General features: G+C 45.0%; 1 protein-coding gene across 1 annotated transcript; it reads left to right on the top strand.

Annotated features, from left to right (window-relative positions):
* Positions 1 to 18,422: 18,422 nt before the first annotated feature.
* Positions 18,423 to 23,237, top strand: SHISA3 (shisa family member 3). Its single transcript, XM_023253152.2, has 2 exons — positions 18,423 to 19,353; positions 22,665 to 23,237. The coding sequence occupies exons 1-2, from the start codon at positions 18,789 to 18,791 to the stop codon at positions 23,102 to 23,104; spliced, it is 1,005 nt and encodes a 334-aa protein (XP_023108920.1). The 5' UTR covers positions 18,423 to 18,788; the 3' UTR covers positions 23,105 to 23,237.

The following is a 23,237-nucleotide window of genomic DNA, read 5'->3' as shown; positions in this document are numbered from 1 at the left end:
AGCGTGGAGCCTGCTTGAGAGTGTCTTTCTGTCCCTCTACCTCCCTCATTTGCACGTGTGCACACTATCTCTCAAAACAACAACAAAAGTATGTGCATAAATTACTAAGTATTTAAATGACACACACAATTATTGTCTCTGTGTTTTTTTTCCCACCTGAGCACTCCTCAATTGCTTGTGTGGGTTTCTTTCATCCTTTTTTTTCTTGCTTATTTATTTTTTGTAATTTTTTAACGTTTTATTTATTTTTGAGAGACAGAAAGAGTGTGAGTGGGGGAGGGGCAGAGAGAGAGAGGAAGACACAAAATCCAAAGCGGGTTCCAGGCTCTGAGCTGTCAGCACAGAGCCAGACCCCACGAACCGTGAGATCATGAGGGGAGCCGAAGTCAGACGCTTAATCGATTGAGCCATCCAGATGCTCCTAAGTTTATTTATTTTGAGAGACAAAGAGAGCACGCATACCAGCAGGGGAGCGGCAGAGAGAGAGAGGGACTCCCAAGCGGGCTCCATGCTGTCAGTGCAGAGCCTGATGCAGGACTCCATCCCACAAACCGAGAGATCGTGACTTGAGCCGAGATCAAGAGTCTGAGGCTCAACAGACCTCTTCCAGCTCCTGGCTCCTCCCTCCGCCTTCTGAACCTCTCTACTTGAATGTCCCTTTAGTATCTCAAACACAATATGTGGGGGAAGAGAACACCTCATTATTGTCTTCCCAAACCTGCTGCCCTCTGTATTCACCGTGTGTGCATGTGAAAGTCTTTTGGCATAATATTTGATACTTAAAAAAAACCCACGACTTATGTAAGTTATGAAGCATAATTATAAAACAGATATTCATGAAACCTTTTAACTTAGGAATTAGCACTAAACCAATATTATTGCATCTGTGTAGAACTTTATTGTCTCAACCTTCTGATGCCTTCTCACAGTGTGTTAATTTCCCATTGCTGCTTTAACAAATTGGCACAAGTTCAGTAGCTTAAAACAACATAAATTTATTACCTTACAGCTGGGGAGATCAGAAGTATAAAATGGGTTAGCAGGGCTGCATTCCTTCTCGGGGCTCCAGGGAAAAAGCTGTTTCCTTGCCTTTTCCAGCTTTGAGAGGCTGCCTGCCTTCCTTGGCTCATTGCTTCTTCCTCCATCTTCAAAGCCAGCTGGGTAACATCTTCAAATCTCTGTCTCTATCTGACCTCCGCGTCCATCATAATATCTCTTCTTTGACAATCTGGCCTCTCTCTTTTTTTTTTTTAATTTTTTTTTAAACGTTTATTTATTTTTGAGACAGAGAGAGACAGAGCATGAACAGGGGAGGAGCAGAGTGAGAGGGAGACACAGAATCTGAAACAAGCTCCAGGCTCTGAGCTGTCAGCACAGAGCTCGACTCAGGGCTCGAACTCACGGACCGTGAGATCATGACCTGAGCCGAAGTCGGACGCTTAACCGACCAAGCCACCCAGGCACCCCTTGCCTCTCTCTTTAAGGACCCCTGTGATTATAGTGGATCCACCATATAATCCAGGATAATCTTCTCATCTCAAGATCTTTAATTTAATTGCATCTTTTGTCATGCAAGATTTCATATTCACAGCTTCTGGGGATTAGGACATAACATCTTTGGCGGGAGGCATTATTCTGCCTATTACATGTGGGTAACCACTCTCCTTACTGTGTTATTTCTTTAAGATTGTATTACCAAATACGTACGTATCCCTAAAATTTTTTAATTCAATTTTGTTTGTTTTTGAAGTTCAGAAAAAGTATACATAGCCTTCAATCTTTTAACTTAGTGTTATGACTCTAAGACCCACCCATGTTACATGTAGTTCATTTATTTATATTTACTTTATAATGAATTTTGTTAACGTACCTAAACTTATTAATCTATTCTACAGTTGATGCATCTAGTGCTGCTATGAACCATCTTGTCTGCTGGGGCAAGAATGTGCATGGGTTTCTCGAATGTCTTATCTAGGAGTGGAATTTCTGGTTTATAGAGTACATCTTAGGGTATGTTAAAAATAGCTGCTTTTTGAAAATTTACACTTCCACTGTGTATCATTGCTATCATCTCTCCATATCTTTGTTATGCAGGCAATGCGGTGGGTATGAAAGGAAATTCCATCGTGGTTTTAATTAGAATTTTTCTAATGACTTGTAAGAGTGAATAGCATTTCATATGCTTTTGGCCAATTATGAACTCTCTTCAGAGAAGTAATCCTTCATGGAATGTACCAATTTTTCCAGTTGTAGGACTTCTTTATGTATTCTGTAGATTGATCCCTCATTTGAGAATTGTATTTCCAGTAAATTCTGCCAGGCGGTAGCATGTCTTTTCTCCCTTTCCTTCTTTATGGTGTCTGTGGTAACACAAAGTATGAGTTGCTCAAATCAGACTCACAGGAATGAGAGGTCTCACCCAGTGTTAAGCTTTTTTTTTTTTTTAAGCTTTATTAATAATTTAAAGAATACAGTTAATTTTGCAATAAGTGAAGCAAGGGGAGGTCTGGGACCATTCATATCATTTCTTTAGATCCTTTCTAAGCAATGTCTGAGATTCATATCACTTTAACAGAAAGAAGCCATTTTGAAAAGCAAATGTGCTTATCTATGCACCATTAATCCATAGATCTCAAGTTTGTTTGCCATGATCAATTCTGGACAATCAGATACATCCTGCTAAAAGCATTCCATGGATAAAGACATTTCCATCCACAAATTCCATTAATTCTCATTTGCCAAGGCGGCTATCATTAGTATGTTTACAAAGAGATTAGGCTGTGTTCTTTCTTCCCTGGCATCACTGTTCCTCATTCCCCACCTGGAGAGAGTGAATTACAGACCTGCCGCTTACCCATGCATTTCCCAGTGTCTTTGGTTCATGTGTCTGGTGTGAAGTAAAAATTCAAAGCACTTTTTATGCGGATAACCAGTAACAGTCCCAATAACATTTATTGAATTTCATGATTTTTTTTTTTCCATAGACTGTAATCTATACGATACTCAAGTCTGGAATATGTGATAATTGGAGACTTAATTTGTGAATTAGTATGTGGTCAAGATTTGAAATATTCTATATGTGTTGGGGAACATTGTGTATTATGTCACTGATAGAGAGAGGATTCTAGAACGGCCCGATAAATCAAGTTGGTTAACTGTAGTTTTCAAATTTTTACTTTGCAAATTTTCACAAAGATTTCTTGTGTTCTTGACTTATGAACAATTGAGGTAGAGGTGTTGAAATCTCCCAATATCTTATCTGACAATATTCTTCTGTGGTTCTGTTGATTTTTCTCTATGTATCTGAAGGTTTCATTTGAGTGTGCACAAATTTAAAATCATTCTGTATCCATGGTGAACTTATAATGTGACCATCCCATTTCCTAATAAGGATTTTGTCTCTAGTTTTTCTCGTCTCATGGTAAAGTAACTATGCCAGCTTTTCAAAGTTTTATTTGCCTTGTTTTTTTTTAATCTTTTTACTTTCAACATTTCTAAGTCCTTATGTTTTAAGTGTGTCTTTTGTAAAGAGCCTATTATTATTTTTTTGTCTTCCAGTAAAAAAAAATCTTTTGTTATTTTGGTCAGTGTATATTTATTGTGATTACTGACATATGTGAACTTGTTTATATCATTAGTTTTTTTCTCCTTTTCTTTTCAAAGTTGATGACATCTTGTTTTTATGTTATTTCTTATTTCGTTTTTTCCCACCTACTGGCTTGAAAGTATGGATGTTTCTATTCTTTAGTCAGTATATTTGAAATATTATTATTTGTATTTAACAAGTATGACTAAGTAGAGGTTAAGTTAATGTCTTAGCCTTTCTTCTGAAGAATAAAATTACTTTAGGACATTTTAATTTCAGTCACTCAATTTTTCTTTTTCTGGTGATGTCTGTTTTTTCCTTATTCTTGAAATATAGTTTTGTTGGCTATACAACTTTAGGTTAATGGTAATTTTTCTCAGTATCTTTGAGATTTTATTTTAGTCTTTTGGCTTCCAACATTGACATTGAGAAGTTGGCTGTGAGTCTAATTGTCTTTTTTTCTTTTTATAGGTAATTTGCCTTTCGTCACTGCCTGCTTTTAAGCTCCTTTCTTTTTCATTGGTGTTCTGCAGTACCATTATTATGGTGTAGGTGTGGATTTCTCTTTTTTTTAAGTTTATTTATTTATTTTTGAGAGAGACAATGAGAGAGAGCAGGGGAGGGGCAGAGAGAGGGAGACAGAATCCCAAGCAGGCTTCGCACTGTTGGTGCAGAGCCTGATGTGGGACTAGAACTCATGAACCATGAGATCATGACTTGAGCCAAGATCAAGAGTGGGATGCTTAAACGACTGAGGCACCCAGGCACCCTGGTATGGATTTCTTTTTATTTATTTTACTTGGTACATGTTTTGCTTCTTGTATATGTGGACTTATATCTTTCATTGTGTTCCTGGAAAACCTTCAGCCTTTATATCTTTAAATATTGTTTCTCCTTCATTATTGCTACCATTTCATTCTGGAACTCAAAATAGGGTATGTAAGACCTCTTGGTATATCATTACTATCTCTTAATCCTTTGTCCATATTCATAGCTCTCTGTGCTTCATTCTAAAAATGTTTTTTTTTCTTTTTTTGAGAGAGAAGGTGCAAGTGAGTGAGTGGTAGAGAGAGAGAGAGAGAGAGGGAGAGAGAGAGAGAGAGAGGGAAGCAGGGCTCACCCAAAGCAGGGTTTGCATTCATCCTAAGTGAGGCTAGAGCTCACCTGAATCAGAGCACAAATTCACCCGATGCAGGACTCAAACTCATGAACTGTGAGATCATGAGACCTAAGCAAAAGTCAGATACTTAACTGACCGAGACACCCAGGCACCCTTAAAAATGTTTTAAGATACATCTTCCAGTCTACTAGCTGTGTCTCCCTTCATCTGTGTCTGATCTACTGTTTAACACATCCATTGTATTTTATTTTGTGTTTTTTTATTGTGTTTTATATTATGATAATGTTTACTCTAAAAAAGTTGTATTTAATTATTTCTTAAGTCTACCTGGTAATTTTTAATAGACTCTACTTTAGGGGCGCCTGGGTGGCTCAGTCGGTTGAGCGTCCGACTTTGGCTCAGGTCACGATCTCGCAGTTCGTGAGTTCGAGCCCCGCGTCAGGCTCTAGGCTGATGGCTCAGAGCCTGGAGCCTGCTTCCGATTCTGTGTCTCCCTCTCTCTCTGCCCCTCCCCCATTCATTCTCTGTCTCAAAAATAAATAAACATTAAAAAAAATAGACTCTACTTTAAAAAAAAATTTTTTTTAATGTTTATTTTTGAGAGAGAGCACAAGTAGGGGAGGGGAAGAGAGAGAGGAAAACAGAATCCAAAGCAGGCTCCAGGCTCAGATCTGTCACCATAGAGCCTGATGCAGGGCTTGAACCCATGAACCACGTGATCAAGACCTGAGCCAAAGTTGGACACTTAACTGACTGAGCCACCCAGGTGCCCTGACTCTACTCTTCTTAATTGCTTATTTTTTTATTCCATCTTCTTTCTTTTGAGCCCAACATACAGATTTTAAAAACATTTTTTCTAATAATTCCAAATTCTTAAGTCTTCAGGGGGTTAAATATGTATTCTGGTTGTGTCTACTGACTCTTATTTATGGCATTTTCCCCTAGTGTTTAACTTTGATTGTAGTTCGTATTTGTTTGAAGGCAGTCTTCTGACAAGATAAGCATTTGCTTTTTCTAGTTACTGGGGGATCTCAAGTACTGTGTACCTGTGACAACTTTAGTCTCCTTAAAGTTTTTCCAGCCTCACATGAGAGTGTCCAGTTCAGCTCACTTGCCTTGAACTAGCCTAGACAGGACCGGAGGCATATTTTGACTCTGCTCCAAAGGCCAGTCATTTCCAACCCATAACATTTAGGGTGAGTTGAATATCACACAAGTGTGAGTGAAAGAAATCTCCAAAGTTGATTTTAATTTATTATATAACCAAACTACTACTGAAAAAAAAAAACCGTTTTTAATTGCTGAAAGAAATGTCCAAGGATGAAAACTTTAATTCAGTTGTGATCCATGGAATCTGAGCTTTTTAATAAAAAAGATAAAAAGAAACTGTGGGATGACATTCACTCCAATACTAACATGTTTAGACTGTCAGCTAGGCTAAAGTGTGCATAACGTTCAGGGTGAAGGGGCTGCTTGAGAAGCCTAATTCTCTAGCTTACTGCAAATGTGTCAACTGACTATGGGGGCCTGGGTTCCCCATGTAGAAGTTAATCAATATATTAAATCTCAAACGATGTTGGGTGAATTGAGGGAAAACCATTATCTATTTATTGGGAAAAATGAATCAACTTGGATTTTGGTATCACATATATAAAACAACCAATTGTTTAATGAAATATTTCCCTATCGTTCTCATTTGGAGCAATCTCCTACTACACAGACCACCCAGCAGGTGGATTCAGACTCTGGAGTGGGTGAGAACATTGGGCAAGTTTCTTAAATTTGGAATCTTCTCAGAGGATTGATGTGACCATTAAACAAGTTAACCCATAGCAAACACTCACCATAGTACCTAACACAAAGTAGGAACTTAAAAATTATTCAGAAAGACCCTCCACACTGAATTCATAAAATTAATTGTCATTTTGTGACCTTTGTTCAGGGGATTTCTTTTCTTTTTCTTTTCTTTTCTTTTCTTTTCTTTTCTTTTCTTTTCTTTTCTTTTCTTTTTTTTTCTTTTCTTTCCTTTTCTTCTTTCCTTTTTAACCTATAGGAACAACTTAACTCAATGGAAATAAGTTAATGTTTTATCTGCAAAAAAGTGATCACAAAGTTAACTTTAATAAACCAAAAACCCCAATGTTCACTAATAATCACCATTTTATATGAAGTTCCCCGAAACAGAGTGTTTCTTGTGTGAATAACTTATTTTTCTTTCTTATAATGAAACCTCTGAGGTCTAGCTATACCATCAAGATGTTAGAATATTTTCATTCAATTAACTTAAATTATGTAATGTGAAAATGAATGATGGCCAGAAGTCTGATGCCAGTGTAATTCTGGTGAGAAATTATATTTCACACATTGGTTTATCTAGCTAGAATTTTCTTTGGGTAATAAAAATAGTGTTACATAGAAATTAGATGTATCTAACCTCACACATACTGCCATAAATGGCTCTTGCAAATCCTATACTCTGAGTGACAGTGACAAATCTCCCAGAAGGCAATTCCACAGTAAAATAGGGCTCTCCCTGACCCACTCAGATGAGCCGTTCTTGATAGCTGAATGGTCTAAATAGCTGATCTAAAATAACAAAACAGTGAACATTTCAACTATTGGATTGGAACATTTTCTTTTTTTTTTAAATTTTTTTTTCAATGTTTTTTATTTATTTTTGGGACAGAGAGAGACAGAGCATGAATGGGGGAGGGGCAGAGAGAGAGGGAGACACAGAATCGGAAGCAGGCTCCAGGCTCCGAGCCATCAGCCCAGAGCCTGATGCGGGGCTCGAACTCACGGACTGTGAGATCATGACCTGGCTGAAGTCGGACACTTAACCGACTGCGCCACCCAGGCGCCCGGATTGGAACATTTTCTAATTGTATCATACCCTTATTTTTTTTCCTAAACAGATTGTATATGGATTATGATGCAAACTTTTCTTAATGACTCATGATACATCCTTAGTGGCCTGGGTGTTAAGGAATCAAAACTAGATCTTGGTATTTGAATTATTCCCTCCAGGTCACTTCTGGGTTCACTTTTTGCCTTATGAATTTGCAAAGGCCCAAGACATAATAATTCTAATGACCTGTCACAAGACATCGTTCTGGCGGGAATATCATCTAGATCAGAAGAGATGGTAGTCTCAGCAGAATGGTCTTGCATTACCTTCTCTTCTTGCCATTAATGCAGTATCCTCCAGGATTTGGCCTCTGTCAATTCAATGTGGAACCAGGAAAGGAACTCAGAGGATTGGTGAGGAGGCAGCAAGAGTTGTGACCCTTCTGTGGCTCAATTGACTGTATTTTGCAAATCTGGAAAGATGTCACTCAAAATGTCCAGGTCACATACTCATTGTTTAGCACAGGTGTGTGACAGCATTTCTCCTACGTGCCAACAAGTAGGGAGGTGGGTGGTAAAGTCAGTATGTTAAAGCTGGTCCTTGGTTGCTGCCATTGCTACATTAACTAGCATCATAAATGGAAAGGAAGAGGAAATTAAAATACTTAAATTTACAAAGGGATCTAGGATAAGGGTTGTCAAGCTATGGCTGGTGGGCTCAATCCAGCCCACTGCCCATTGGATATGGCCCACAAGTAAGAATGGCCTTTACGTTTTTTAATGGCTGAAAAAAATCAGAAAAAGAATATTTTGTGACAAGTGAAAATTGCATGAAATTCAAATTCTAGTGCCCATAAATAAAATTTTATTGGGACACAGCCATGTCCATGCACTTATGTTCATGGTTTTCGTGCTACAACATCAGAGTTGAGGAGTTACAACAGAGAGTGCGCAGACTGCAAAGCCTGAAATATTTACTATCTGGCTTTTTTACAAAAGGGTTGCTGACCACTGGTCTCGAAGAATAAATTTTCTTTGTCTTCTGCCTAGAAAAATCTTTTTTTGGACTGAGAAGTAGAGCTCTTTCCATGCTTACAAAGCTTATGAGCCCACCCACTCTCATAAATAATGGTGAGGAATTATCCCAAAATCTCATGGTGGAGATACCAAGAATGTGTATGTGTGTGTTTATGAGTACAGACACTAAGTACTTAAAATACCTAAATGTACTCCAAGTTAACCATCACATGTGATGATAATTATGAACATAAATTATTCTTATAAAAGGATAATATTTATTAAATTCTGTCACTAATTAAAACAATTTAAACAATAGCTCAGTTTTTGTAACTTTCCCCCTCATCAGCCAGGGGCAACCATTTACCTCGGGGTGTTCAGAATTTATTAAAACAAGAAACAGAGGGAAAGAAAAGGTAAGGCCCAGGGTTAGACTATCAAAATGGGATTTTTTGTTTTTAAGTCCGTAGAAAGACAACGGTTTTGAGAATCTTGAACATTTTCTGAATTCCTCAAGCTCTTCTTTACTTATTAAGACCGATGCTGGGGGCGCCTGGGTGGTGTAGTTTGTTAAGTGTCCTACTCTTGGTCTCGGCTTGGGTCATGATCTCACAGTTCATGAGTTCAAGCCCCACATGGGGCTCTGTACCAATGTTGTGGAGCCTGCTTGAGATTCTGTCTCTCTTTCTCTGACCATTCCCCACTTGTGCTCACTCCCTGTCTCTCTCTCTCTCTCTCTCAAAATAAATAAATAAACTTAATATCTATCTATCTATCTATCTATCTAGATATATATACATGACCTATGCCTGTGCATAGGTCTTATGACTTATAAGTCATAGGTCTTATTATAGGTCTTCAGACTTATGATAATTCATTGGTAAAAAGAATTCAGTAAATGATGTGAGGGAAGACTCTGACCCACGGGAAAAAGGGAAAGCGTGCCCCCTTGGGCCCCAGGAGAGTGTGGGTAACAGAGGGATATATATACATATATATATATGCCCACACTCTTATTTTTTTTTGACAGACAGACAGACATAGACACAGCACCAGCAGGGGAGGGGGAGAGAGAGAGAGAGAGAGAGAGGGAGAGAGAGAGTGAGAGAGAGAGAAACACAGAATCTGAAGCAGGCTCCAGGCTCTGAGCTATCGGCACAGAGCCTGATGCAGGGCTCGACCTCATGAGCAGGGAGATCATGCCCTGAGCCAAAGTTAGACGCTCAACCGGTTGAGATATCCAGATGCCCCACAGAGGGACATATATTTAAGAAGCAATTGGTGAGACAAGTATGCTCTGGTCACTTCTTTCCAAGCCCATTTGGGACTCTTGGGGGAGATAATCATGATGTGTGGTCTTCCTCCAGTGTGAGGAAACCAGTTAAAATGGCAGCGAGGGGTGGACAGGTAGAGGGAGAGAGAGAGATTGAGTTAGCGTTCTGGAGCCTCTCTTGGTTCCTGTGTACTGTGCAAGGATCTAAAAGGTTCCTCGTGCTGTGGGGAAACATGGAAAATAGGTGATAGTGCTGTCTGGATGGGTTGCCATGTTGAGGGGGGTCTGCCCCATAGCCAAAACCAGACGCCAACTGCTCAGGACAAGCTAGACCTGAGGCTGGGGTGGCAGGGAGGGTACTCACAGTGAGACATTCACTGGTCAAAGCCCAGATGGGGCCTGGGAAGGGAGGGTTATGGGCCTTTTCCATGCATAGAGAAAAAGCCTCGTGCTTGCTAACCACAGACTTTCTCAGTGGACTCGTTCCAGAAACCAGGTCAGGACGGCACCCCTGCAACCCGTAACGGTGAGGATCTGGAGAGCAGTCTGTGCTCTCTCCTGCCCTCACGAGCTGAAGTGAACTGCTTCTCTTCCTCGCCTCTTCTACCCAGGGGGAGGACCAGGGCACGAGACAGTCCTGATAAAGAGATGAATTTCAACTAACTGAATAAATAATTCAAAGGAAGCAGCTTAAACTAGTCTGATACACCTTTAACTGCCTATAATTCTGTGCATGAATCCCACGTGTCTTCCCCCGTCTGCACACCTCACAAGGTCAGGGCTAACTTATCAGTTATGGAGAATAGGCAGCTACCTTTTCTAGAACACATTCTTTTTTAGAACACAGGAATAGTGGCGTGCTAAATATTTTGACTCTTTCGCTCTATTCCACGTTGTGATTTGAGTTTTGTTCTAAAAAGGGCTTTCAAATGTTTTGATCAGGCCCCTCAGTAAAAAAAAAAAAGCTATTTTATATCACTATCTAGAACATGTATACTTACACATATATCTGAAAAGTCATGAAGGCAAACTCACCTTTACTAGGGGTGATGTATTCTCTGTTTTGTATCCCATTCTATCTTTAAATGAATACCATTAATGGACCAGTAAATTGATTTCACGACCCACTCCATGTGTTCTGACTCACAACTTAAAATATACTGTCCTAAAGCCCTAATGGGGTGAATAAAGCATCTGTTTCTTCACAATATAGCTCCAGATGCTGTGCTTTCATATCATCCCATCTTGATAACTTTACCACCCCTCACCCCACCCCCTTCCAGGCAGCAGTCATTTATTAAAGCTGGCTCCATAATATTTACTGTAGTGGTCAGATTAGCTTCCAGTGATACGTGATCAGAACCTAAAGCAAACCGGCTTAAGCCAAAAGTGAACATGTCATCTCATGTAACAAGGAAGACGAGGATCGTGCGGATCAAGGAAGACGAGGATCGTGCGGATCAAGGAAGATGAGGATCGTGCGGATTTCAGAGGCCAGAGACTGCAACATTTTAGGTCTCTCCCTTATGATTCTTCTCTTGCTTCTGTGAGTTGGCTCTATTCTCAGTCAGGTTTACTTTACAAGGCCAGGAGCACATCTCTGACTGTCCCAAGCAAACATCTCTACAGTTCACAATCTAAAGGTTTTTTAAAAAGGTTTATTTATTTTTTGAGAGAGAGAGAGAGAGAGAGAGAGAGGGGCAGAGTGTGAGCGGGGGAGGGGCAGAGAGAGAGAAAGAGAGAGAGAGGGAGACACAGAATCCGAAGCAGGCTCCAGGCTCTGGGCTGTCAGCACAGAGCCCAATGCGGGGCTCTAACTCACAAGCTGTGAGACCGTGACCTGAGCCGAAGTCGGACGCTCAACTGACCGAGCCACCCAGGCGCCCCTCTACAGTTCACAGTCTGAAAAGAAGGGAGGCCCTGCTCAAATCTCGTGGAAGGACTCTGAGTGGCCATGCTTGAGTCACATGCACACCCCGAACCAATCACAAAGTCCAGGGAGATAAGGAATTCTGATTACATCACTGAGATCTCACTCCCAACCCTTGGCCAGGAGTAGAATTCCATGACTGACAGTCCCTCTGGGCCCACACGGAATGGGCGAAAGTGGGGTACTGTTATTAGAATGAGGAGAGGAATTCTGCTCAAGCCAAGAGAAAAATCCAGGGAGATAGAAAGATATAGATACAGAAAGACAGGCCTCGCGTGGGTATGTATAGCATTCTCTAATCAATAAAGTGAACTACATTTAGTACCAGACTTTGTGATTTTTCTATGCCTTCTTTGGAAGATGATGAGGTGTGTGTGAGGGGGGAAGGGCGGCACATGTAGGTAAGGAAGATTGTTGCCTGCGTTTCCTATCTTCAAGAGAGCTAAGGTTGCCAAATAGGTAAGTTCTTAATAGAAGAGGCAGAATGGCACAGAAACTAAAGAATTACCGAATCCTAGATTTTTATATACTAAATGAGACTAGCCAAGCAGACAACTACAAATGTGGTCTATGTTTCAAGCCCAGTTCAAGTGGAGAAGCCAAAGAAAGATGCTAAGGGTGAGTTTTCTTCTTGCCCTTGATTACAGACAGTATGTCAAAGAAGTATATAATGAGGTGATTGTACAGAATGAATGGTTGGATAAAATCAGATGGTGGAGGAGATAAAGCAGAAAGAATTGCAGAGCCCAGTTTTGAGGAGAGGATGAGGGGCACGTGAGCGCTACATATTAGACGCTGATATTTACGATGATAACACTGTTGACCCATTTGCTGTAGGAATGTATGACATTGTGTTCATTTTCCATGCTGCATATTTGATTGTGTCTGTTAGAGTCAAGTTCTTTGGCTGATGCCCTCCAATAACTCACAGCAGGTGTTTGCAAGCCAAGGTCAAGTGTGCATTCTGTATTCCTGAGACAGAGGAGAATTAGTTGACCCACAGGAGTGGAAATTAGGACCTTTGCCTCATTGGCCCCCCATGTTACCAACAGAGCTAACCAGATACAGTCTACTTGAAAAGGACAAAAATTAAAATAAAAGATAACTTTGGCAGCAACTATATGGTAGTTTTCCAAAGAATTCCATATGACCTACAAACTGTAAGGGTACTTAAAAATTTTCAAAACATTCTGTGTGGCTAGTAGAGGTGAGAAGGGGAGTAAGAAGACAGAAATAAGACAAGAACAATTCTGTGTTTTCTTTGTTCTCTAAAACCCTTTCCCCCACCAAAAGAACACATGGCCACGGTGCAGCAACTTACCATTTTTCCAGGGTCAATTCACTTTCCGTGCTGCTCTAAACCCTGCTGAAAGCCAGCTCCTCGGGGAGCCCCAGGAATTGGGGCTGGCCTCTCTTCAGTCTGCAAGCACTCAGAAGGAAATGCCCCTTGCTGAGAAAGGGGTGGTGTTGGGGGGAATCCATCTACTGTCAAGGAAGTTTCAATTAAATACGGATGCCAATTAATTTAATTTATATTTCTGCATGAAAAATGTCATTCTATAATACGTACACTGGAAGGATGCCAGGAGCCCAGGTTAATAAATTACATCTCTACTGACATAATATGGAATCACAGACTAATCGGATGCTTATTAAATGCCCACCTGTGCTGGGGGCTGCACCTTGTAGAAATCCAGCTGAAATAAAGTCTCTCCAGCAGGGCCTGTCCCTATACTATGATCGTCTGACACCCACCCTTATCCCCCTCTGCTCCTAGCTTTGGGGCATTTCTCAGGAGAGCAACTCTAAAAGCGAATAATCAATATTCAATTGCCAGTGGTTATGAATGGGCGCATTGAATGAATAAGGGAATGAACGATGGAGAACTGTAAATAATCCACTCAAATTAATCAGGGCACAGGCCCATTCTGGTTAGCAGGAGACTTGCCATGATTATTTGACTATAGATTCAAACCAGCTGGTGGTGGGTAATACCTACTATTTCTGAAGCCGCTATCCTGAGCCAGACTGCTACACGTTTTATTTCGAACCCTTACAGCAATCTTTCAGGGTAGGGGTTATTCTCTCCCACTCCCCTCATGTCAGAGACATGGAAGCTGAGATTCAGTAAGCTGGAAAGGGCCTTGCTCAAGGTCACATGATCAGAAAGAGGCACACTCAAACCCAGACTTGTCTGACTCTCAACTAGAATATTCGTTCCACTGTGCTGGCTGGTTTTCTCTGCATCATTGTTCTGTGCTCGTAGACAAGTGTCGCCACCGTCTCCATGGAGGACGGTTGGTGACTGCTCTGTTCTGTCAGTACATGAGCTACATTTACAGTTAGATTACGGGAGCTGACTCTTACAAACACCCCCTGCCTCAGAAATTTACAGTGCCCTCCACTGGTTCACTCCCAGGTACTCACTTGTTGCAGCGCTCTATAGTAGTGAGACGGATGTCACTCACTTGTCACAAGTTCTCAACCAGTCACCTATTGTTTACAGTCAGTTGTTTGCTCGACATTTCCTGAGCACTCACTGTGTACCAGATACTCTGCTAGGTTCCCGGATGTAATAATGAAAAACGAGGCCAAACTAACGGGGAAGACAGATGTCCTATCTTACAGTGAGATATGGTAAAGGCTATGACATCACTAAGGGAGAGCATTAATTTTGCCATTTATTCAATCATGCACTTATTCCCTCTGTGACAATTTACTGAGGCTCACTCTAACATGTGTGAGCTGGGACGAGAATAGACCTGGAGGCCACCAGCCTGGTCTGCCCTGCCCCTTCCTTCCCACCTCAGACTCCATCTTGCACTGCAGGGAGCCTCTCCTGTACAGATTTGGACTCCTTAGCCTGTGTTTACATGTTTTTAACCACTTGGCCCTAGAACCACTTATGACCAGGAAATGGCTTCCGTGAACCATAGAGGTAAGCTTGAGTCTGGAGGCGAAGCTGGTATCTTAAGGCCCAGAGAGTGAGATAGAAAGTGAGGAAATAGGCTTTGGTCAGGTCCCTTTGGCTCCATTCATTCCTTCCCCTGTGGGTGGGGGCAAGGGCAGAGGAGGCCCAGAGGGGTGCCGAGGATGGTCCTCAGACCAGCCCTGGCATCACCTAGAAGCTTTTGGGAAATGCAGAATCTCTGGCCCCTCCGGAGACCCTGGGAATCAAACTTACATTTTAACAAGCCCCCCCAGGTGATTCCTATGCACCTTATGGTTTGAGAAACACTATTCTAAGGGCACTATGTCCAATCTCCTCTTCATAAATGACGACTCTGAGGCTGGCTAATGCACGGGGCAGGTGGAGGGACCAGCTGGGAACTGGGCTGCTGGGGGCTGGGAGTACACTTCTGGGCACCGGTGCTATTTATTCTCCAGTGGTGGATATGTGCTAAAGCAAATTTGAGGACAAATACCTTTCTAGTAACTCAGATTGACAGGGTTGTGGAATAAGAGATTTATAGGGAGTGAGCGACTCAAGGAAGAAAATTCCATTAAGTCCTGGGCAAAATTATAAAAGGAAGGTAGGTGATAAGAAATCACTTCAGGAAGGAACTTCAGGGAAGGCTGAACACTTTCTGTTTTCTATTTTATTCCTGGATCCAATGCAAATGATCTGGAAAGGATTTCCGTAACCAAAGTGACTTGTCCTTTCATTAATTAATTAATTAATTAATTAATTTTTCACTTCTGCATTCCTTTGGCCTTGTCGCCTCCCTTTCCTAGTACATTTTGATTCCAACCCTTTCCGATGCATTCCTTTTGCCTTCCTTTTCTTTACTCCTCTGTGGTGGTTTCATGCTGCTCTCAATTCTTATCGATGAAAAATAAAAGAACACTTGCGTATGTAGCTTTTCTTCATGCATAAAAATAGAAAGAATTGCATTTCAATTTTACAAGTACCCTTCACACAGCTACAGTGATGAACAGATTGCCAGTTGTGTTTCAGATTCTTCTGTTCCACCTTCCATTCTCCATTTCTTCCCTACCCTCTCTTTATTTCCATCCTTTCTTTCCTCCCTCCCTTCCTCCCTCCTTCCCTTCTTTCCTCCCTCCCTCCCTTTCTTCCTTCCTTCCCTCCCTCCTTTCTCTCTCTCGCCCTCTTTCACTCTTTCTTTCTCTTTTAGTGGTGTTTATTAAAGCAAATTCCAGACATCATACCATTTAACTCATTTCCTATAGAATTTCCTGGAGGCAGGGCCACCAGAGAATGTAGGCTGAGGAAATGATCCCTTATGATTGTGTTATTCACCAAAATATGGAATTTGTGTTACTGAGATAAGGAAAAATATAGAATTTCCCAAACCTCCGCATAATACCCCAGATGGTATAGATTTTATTTTCCATCTCTCTGTCTTCCCTCTAGAGTCTTCAAGGGGCGGGGGGTCTAAGAGAACTTTTTAATCCTCCTTTACTATTAAAGTAGTAACAGAATAACAGAAAATTTGGATGTTTAAAAGATACATATTCTTTTACTATTCACCAAGAGCATTCTGAGAACATCAATTTTGCAGTTTAATTTGTCAGTGTAAATTCGAGGAGCTCTTTCATGACAAAGAACCAAACACATTTCCTCCCCCTGGGCACACCCCCTGAGCTGATTGTTGTAAGGCACCTGGATCTAGATATGAAAGCGTGGCACACAGTTGCTCGAATATTCACACATGTCCGATCTGTGGAGTATCAAGTAACTCGAAGGTTTGGTTGTTTTCCATGAGTAAATATCCAACTAAATTTGAGAAAAATGCCCTCTAAATAAGTCAACTAGACAGGAGCTTTGAATGAGGGAATTCATTACAGTTCATGTCCTAAGGAAAAGAATCCCACTGTGGCACGGAGAATGTAATTAATGGGAGGTAAGCGCCAACAAATCACTCCTTAAAATATTAATGCTATCAAAGAACAGCTGGCTAATGAGAGAAACTTGACCCTTGGGGGACTAGCAAACGTTGCTGTCGCAGAACTTCTTCCAGTTGTGATGTAATGGAATTCCTTCAAATTTAACAAAAATAATATAAAGAGGTGTGGTTCTGGGAAAGTTATTAGCAGTAAACATGTCTTTGCGGTTTTATCATCTTATTATGATCACTAGAGCTCCCTTTTGCTGTGGTTCTAAATGACCTTTTCCCTTAATTGCTCAGGATATATACAATCCAAACAACACTCCTAACACACAATTAAAAAAAAAAAACTTTAAGTCTGGCAAGAACATTTTTTTTGTAAATAAAAACATTGCACCCAAGAAATTTCTGCAAAAACAATTTTTCAGTATACTTAAGTCAAGAAAAACTGTCCCATTGTATGTTTGTGGATAAAAGCTTGAACTTAATTTGGTTTTATTTAATAGCTATTGTCTCGAGCAATATGTATTTCTAAGACAGCAATATAATAAAATATTTACACAGTCCTACTTACCATCTGAAATGTTGGGCATTGTTTTTACGTTTTCATAACTAACTGCTAATCCCAATATTTAAATGAAGGAATCAGAAGAAATCGTTTACTTGGAATATACTTTCACTTGGATTTTAAGAAAGAAACCGTTTTATTCAGAGTTAAAAAAAAAAAAAAAAAGCTTCTCTGAACTGACTGTGGATCACGGGGAAGCCGCGGGCGTGGTAAATGCTTTTGACCGCACACTTTTTATTGCTGGTGCACAGCAAACTTTTGTCTCTTTTGTTTCACTTAACTTGCCAACATCTAAATCAGTGGCACGGGCATTCAGAGTGTTTGACAAATTGGTTGAGATACGTGGAACATATTCACACATAGCAGTAAACGATGAGAGGAAGTTCAGGACGCAGTAAAAATAAATGCCTGAGTTTAGCCTGGGTTTCACATAACACCAGTTTCATAAGGCACTTACGCCGCTAAAGGAGCGGTGCCCCCGAAAATAGCACACAGGGGACACATCATTTAAATAAATGTGTTTCTTTGCCCGAACAGAAGTTCAGATCTGCTCAATTATCATTAATTTTGTTCCCTTATTTCCTTTGTGGGCGCGAACGAAGTCGTGCTTTTTGAGGGTTTTCGAGCTGCCCTCGGCTGGTGGAGGTGACCGGCGATTCTTCACCCGCCCGCACGCAGGTTGGGGGGGGCTGGGGGGGGGAGTGCGTGTGTGTGTCTGTTTGTGAAAACGTGCCGTTCCTCTTAGAAATGGAAACTTTTCGGTGGAAAACTTAGCGCAAATGTCGGCGGCCCCTTAAAATCACATTGTCCTTTCTGAACCCTTAGAACAGGTGTCCCAGGATCGAGTCCGCATCTGTGCAACAGGCGACGGAAGATTCGACAAAGTTCAGTCGCCGCGCCCGCTTTTTATTACACCCATACACGGCAACCGCGCGTCTCCACCCGCGCGCCGACGCGCGTGGATGGCGGTAGAAACCCGCAGCCCTCGCACTCGCTCTGCGGAGCTCTGTGGGCCGAGCGAGACTTGAGGGTGTGTGTGTGTGTGTGTGTGTGTGTGTGTGTGTGTGTGTATGTGTGTGTGAAGGCCTGATGCCCGCACTTCCAGAGCTCAGTCCTGGGGGAGCGCGGTGGGCGGGGGGGGGGGGGACCAGGAGGGGCGGAGGGGGGCGCACTAACCAGAAAGCGCAGGGGCATCGGCGGCCCGCGCCCCCGCGGTGATTAGCTCCAGCGGCGCGACCCGGGAGGGCGGACTCTTTCTTAACCCTCGGCGTCTCCCCCTCCCTCTTCCTTTTTAAAGGACGCCTTGCAGGCAGAGCCGTCAGCAACCGGGAGGCCGTTTGTACTTGGCCGCGGCGGGGCTGACTCCTGCTCCGGTGACAGACAGGGGCGGGGGTGCAGGGGCCGCCGGTCCCGGGCGCCCGCACGTGGGGATCTCGAATTCTTCCTCCTTCGGGCTCCGCTCCGGACCCCCCGGCGACGGCCCCGAGGAGGGGCGCGGCGCGGCGCTGGGGTCGCCCGCCCGGGACGCGATGGCTCCCTTGAGGAGCGGGGAGGGCGGCGGCCGAGGGTTCGGCGCGCCCCTGGCGCGGGTCGCAGTATGAGACCGGCAAAGGGCGGCAGTAGCAGCCCCAGCAGCAGCCTCTGCCGGCGCCTCCCGCGGGCCCTCGCCCTCCGACCCCGCGCACCATGCAGACGCCTGGCCTGCGGAGTCCGCCGCGCAGCCGCTGCCGCCTCCCCGGCCCCCGCTAACCCCCGCCAGAGGGGCCTCGGACGCCGCGGCCAGCCGCTCCCGCCGCGCCCCGGGGGAGGCGGCACCGAGGCGCTCAGCCCTCCGCTCTCCGGCCGCGCGCGTCCCCCTCCCGGCCGCCCCGGGCGCCCAGCGGCGATGGGGGCGCTGCTGGCGCTCTGGCTCCTCCTGGGCTGGCTGCGCTGGAGCCCGGCGGGCGCCCAGCAGTCCGGAGAATACTGCCACGGCTGGGTGGACGTGCAGGGCAACTACCACGAGGGCTTCCAGTGCCCGGAGGACTTCGACACCCCGGACGCCACCATCTGCTGCGGCTCCTGCGCGCTGCGCTACTGCTGCGCCGCGGCCGACGCCAGGCTGGAGCAGGGAAGCTGCACCAACGACCGCGGCGAGCTGGAGCACCCGGGCATCACCGCGCGTAAGTGCGGGCCCTGGGCCCCAGCCCGGCGCCCGCGGGTGTGCGCCCCAGGCGGTCCTGGGTCTGCGCGCGTTGGAGCGGCCAAGGTGGGGGCATCGGGGCCGGAGCGGGTGGTCGCGTTTCGGGTCAGGCGACCTAATTGCTTTGCAATCCCGATTCCCGGCACGCGCGGTCTCCACGGGTCGGCCCGAGGAAAGTTTGCAAGGGACGGCGAAGACCACAGGGCTTGCACCCGTTGACCCCGGGCAAGACAGTAGTAGGTCTCGGGAACGCGGGAGGTCAGGGGAAGAAGCTACCGGGACAGCGCCAGGTCGGATTGCGGTTTTCCAGGGCGGTGGGGGCTCCCCATCGAGCGCCCGGGTCACCCCGGGAGCTTGGGGAACTGCCGGCGGCGGGGGCCGCAACTCTCGGGGAGCGCTCATCTGCAGCCCCGCAGGGCTAAGGAACTACAGCCACGTTTATCCTCCCTCCCCACTTTTTTTTGGTGGATCTTTGGTAGCTTTCCTAAGCCTGTGTCTCGTTCTCCCGACTTCCTTTCATTTCTCTGCATCGAATTACCCTCTCCGACCCACCCCCTATTGTCACGCCTTTCAGAAATGCCCAGGTCCTCGAGGTGGAGATTTAGAAACCAGGGTCGCAGGGGCTGCCCGCCCCCTATTCTCCTGTCGGAAAACACGGGTCAAATTTCCGCTCACTTCAGAGCGGAATAAATCAAGACCCCAGCAGAGGAACTTTACACCTTAAAAAAAAAAAAAAAAAAAAAAAAAAAAAAGGAAAGAAAATAAAGCTTTCCACCTGAATGGGAACGTCTGGGAAACCCGTTGGAGCTTGAGGCGATGGTTTTACCGGTGGAAACCCGGGGAGCGGGCGGAGCTAAGAATGGGTGACACCCCAGAACGCCACAGCAGAGGTCAGAAGCGGGCACCAGAAGTTCCCCGGGAAAGAATTAATGGTGCCCGAAGTCCCCCCACTCCGCCCCAACCCCGCCCGCCGAGAGCGTAAGGACCCAGAGGAAAAGCAGACCCCGGTTTGTCTTAGAACCCGATTATACTCTCAAGGACTTTAACTTCTGGTGGATTGGGGAATGGGTTTCTGGAGAGAAGATGCTGGGGGGGGGGGGTGGGACGGGGGAAGCAGAGAACTCAAGGCCATCCTGGTGTGTTAAAAAAAAAAAATACAGACTCGTTCCCCTGGCTTTTCTCCACTCACCCTGGGGGACCCATTTGCTTTCTTTAAGAGCGCAGTCTGCAGCGGGGATTCCGTCCTGGGCCTCCAGGCTCCGCTGTGTTGCCCAGGCCAGCAGGAGAGAGGGCAGCATCCACACTCACTGAGGTGCGGTTAGCCAAAATCTCAGGGACCTTGGCCTGTGACTGCCGCTTGCCAGCTGGGCCACTTGGGCAAGTGACTTAACTCTCTGGGCCTCTTCTCAGCTCTAAAATGCGTGTATTGCTGGGGTGCCTGAGTGGCTCGGTGGGTTAAGCCTCCCATCTCAAGGTTGGTGGGTTCCAGCCCCGAATCGGGCTCTGTGCTGACAGCTCAGAGCCTGGAGCCTGCTTCGGATTCTGTGTCTCCCTCTCTGCCCCCTCTCCCCTCTCAAAAATAAACGTTAAAGAAAAAAAAAACTTTTAAATGCACATATTGCTCTCAGAGGAGACAAACTGTGAATTAAGTGAGTGTATGAATGTTTAGACAGTGGGGGAGTAAGTGGCTAGTCAGTCACGTTCCCCTCCCCTTCCACAGGGTGCTTCTAAACATGGCAGAAGGGGCGGTAGGCGGTAGAGCTTACACCGAGGAACCCCCAACCCTTGGGGTTGATAGTTCCCTGTCCATCACTGCTTGTGTGTCTTTGGGAAGGTCAAAAATGAGTATGTTTCCACATCTGGAGAACAGGGAGTACCATGCCTTCCTCACCGAGTGTCCAGGAGAGCTGAATCAGGTCATAAGTAAGAGTCAGGCACACAGTAGGGTCTTAGTTTAATGCACGTTTTCTTGGTTCTACTTCTAAGCTGGAGGCTGCATCCAGAGGTGGCCCTATCAGACAGGAGAGACACTTGGAGAATGTCCCAAAGGTGCCTCAGGGGTAGGAGATTTTATGTCTGCCGTGCACAGAGAGAAGGAAATGGGTTTGCTCTGACAGAGGGATGCCCTCATGGAAAGTTGGGGCCACCAACACCAAGAGCTACCTCATGATCTAAGGTTGGCCACAACCCACAGTTTGGGTGGAAATTGAGGGGAAGAGGTGTGGCAGCTGGAGTGGGCATCCCAAATCACTTCCAGGAAGAAGTGTCCAGAGATGACAATTTAAGATGCGGTCACAGACGCAGTTCGTTTGGGCCCACTATGGAGTTCTTTAAAACTTTTATTTTTATTTATTTAAAAAAATTTTTTAATGTTAATTTTGAGGGAGACAGAACACAAGTGGGGGAGCGGCAGAGAGTGATGGAGACACAGAATCTGAGACAGGCTCCAGACTCTGAGCTGTCAGCGCAGAACCCGACACGGGGCTCAAACTCACGAACCACGAGATCATGACCTGAGCTGAAGTCGGACGCTTAGTGGACTGAGCCAGCCAGGTGCCCCTATTTTCATTTATTTTTTAATGTTTATTTATTTTTGAGAGAGACAGAGAGTGAGCAGGGGAGGGGCAGAGAAAGAGAGGGAGACACAGACTCTGAAGCAGGCTCCAGGCTCTGAGCTGTCGGCACAGAGCCGGATGAGGGGCTCAGACTCATGAATTGTGAGATCATGGCCTGAGCTGAAGTTCAGACCTTAACCGACTGAGCCACCCAGGCGCCCTGTGGATTTCTCTCTATGGTTCTTTCCATAGTCTCATAATGGAGGGCTCATTTACAGGCCTGGCTCTCTTTGCTTAGATTGGAGATTCTCGGATGGGAGATGAATTTTCAGCCTTGGAGATGGGTCAGAGCCCTCAGTGCCCCACTGTGGTAAAACTACCAAAAACCTGGGTTTACATCCAGAAGTTCTGGTATCCAAAAAACTCACACTTTCCCTCCCTCCAGTGCATGAACAGGAGGGTAGATTCTGTTCCTTCTGACTTCCAGATGTGCAATATAACGGCTAATTGCTAACAGAGGCTACAGTATCAGTTTGCTTCCTCCCTGCTCGGAGCAAGAATATTGGGTCATCTCAGTTTGCACTTTAGAGGTTACCAGCTCTGAGAGGCTGGGCTGACAGCGGTGGTCATACTGGGTCACTCCCCTCCCGCCCCCCCCCCCCCCCCGAAAGGTGCCTGGAGTTTGGGAGACTCTTGTCCAAACACCTGTGTGTGTCTTTTTTGTTTTACCTTTTAGAGCCCGTCTACGTTCCCTTCCTCATCGTTGGCTCTATCTTCATTGCCTTCATCATCCTGGGCTCTTTAGTGGCTATTTATTGCTGCACCTGCTTGAGACCCAAGGAGCCCTCACAGCAGCCAATCCGCTTCTCACTCCGCAGCTATCAGACGGAGACCCTGCCCATGATCTTGACTTCCACAAGCCTCAGGGCACCTTCCAGACAGTCCAGCACGGCCACCAGCTCCAGCTCCACCGGGGGCTCCGTCCGCAGATTCTCCTTTGCCAGAGCAGAGCCGGGCTGCCTGGTGCCCTCCCCGCCTCCACCTTATACCACGGGCCACCCAATCCACCTGACCCAGCCATCCGGTTTCCTGGTGTCACCCCAGTACTTCGCTTACCCACTCCAGCAGGAGCCCCCGCTGCCTGCGAAGAGCTGCCCGGACTTCAGTTCCAGCTGACGGGCCACAGCGATAAATCCAGCCCGTCGTACAACGGCAGACAGGTGGAGTGCTGTCGCCATTGCTGCAAGTATTTCTGGGGAAATTTCCCTGGGAGCCGGCGATGTCATGGAGGAATGTGCTAGGAAAATAC

Source organism: Felis catus, chromosome B1, assembly GCF_018350175.1.
Source record: "Felis catus isolate Fca126 chromosome B1, F.catus_Fca126_mat1.0, whole genome shotgun sequence".
Taxonomy (NCBI): Eukaryota; Metazoa; Chordata; class Mammalia; order Carnivora; family Felidae; genus Felis; species Felis catus.
The sequence above is the reverse complement of the archived record's forward strand: the minus strand, read 5'-3'. Positions and strand labels throughout refer to the sequence as shown.

Coding starts and splice junctions, on each gene's coding strand:
- SHISA3 (XM_023253152.2), top strand. CDS start 18,789: ATGAGACCGGCAAAGGGCGGCAGTAGCAGCCCCAGCAGCAGCCTCTGC. Junction 19,354..22,664: donor GCACCCGGGCATCACCGCGC/GTAAGTGCGGGC, acceptor TTTACCTTTTAG/AGCCCGTCTACGTTCCCTTC.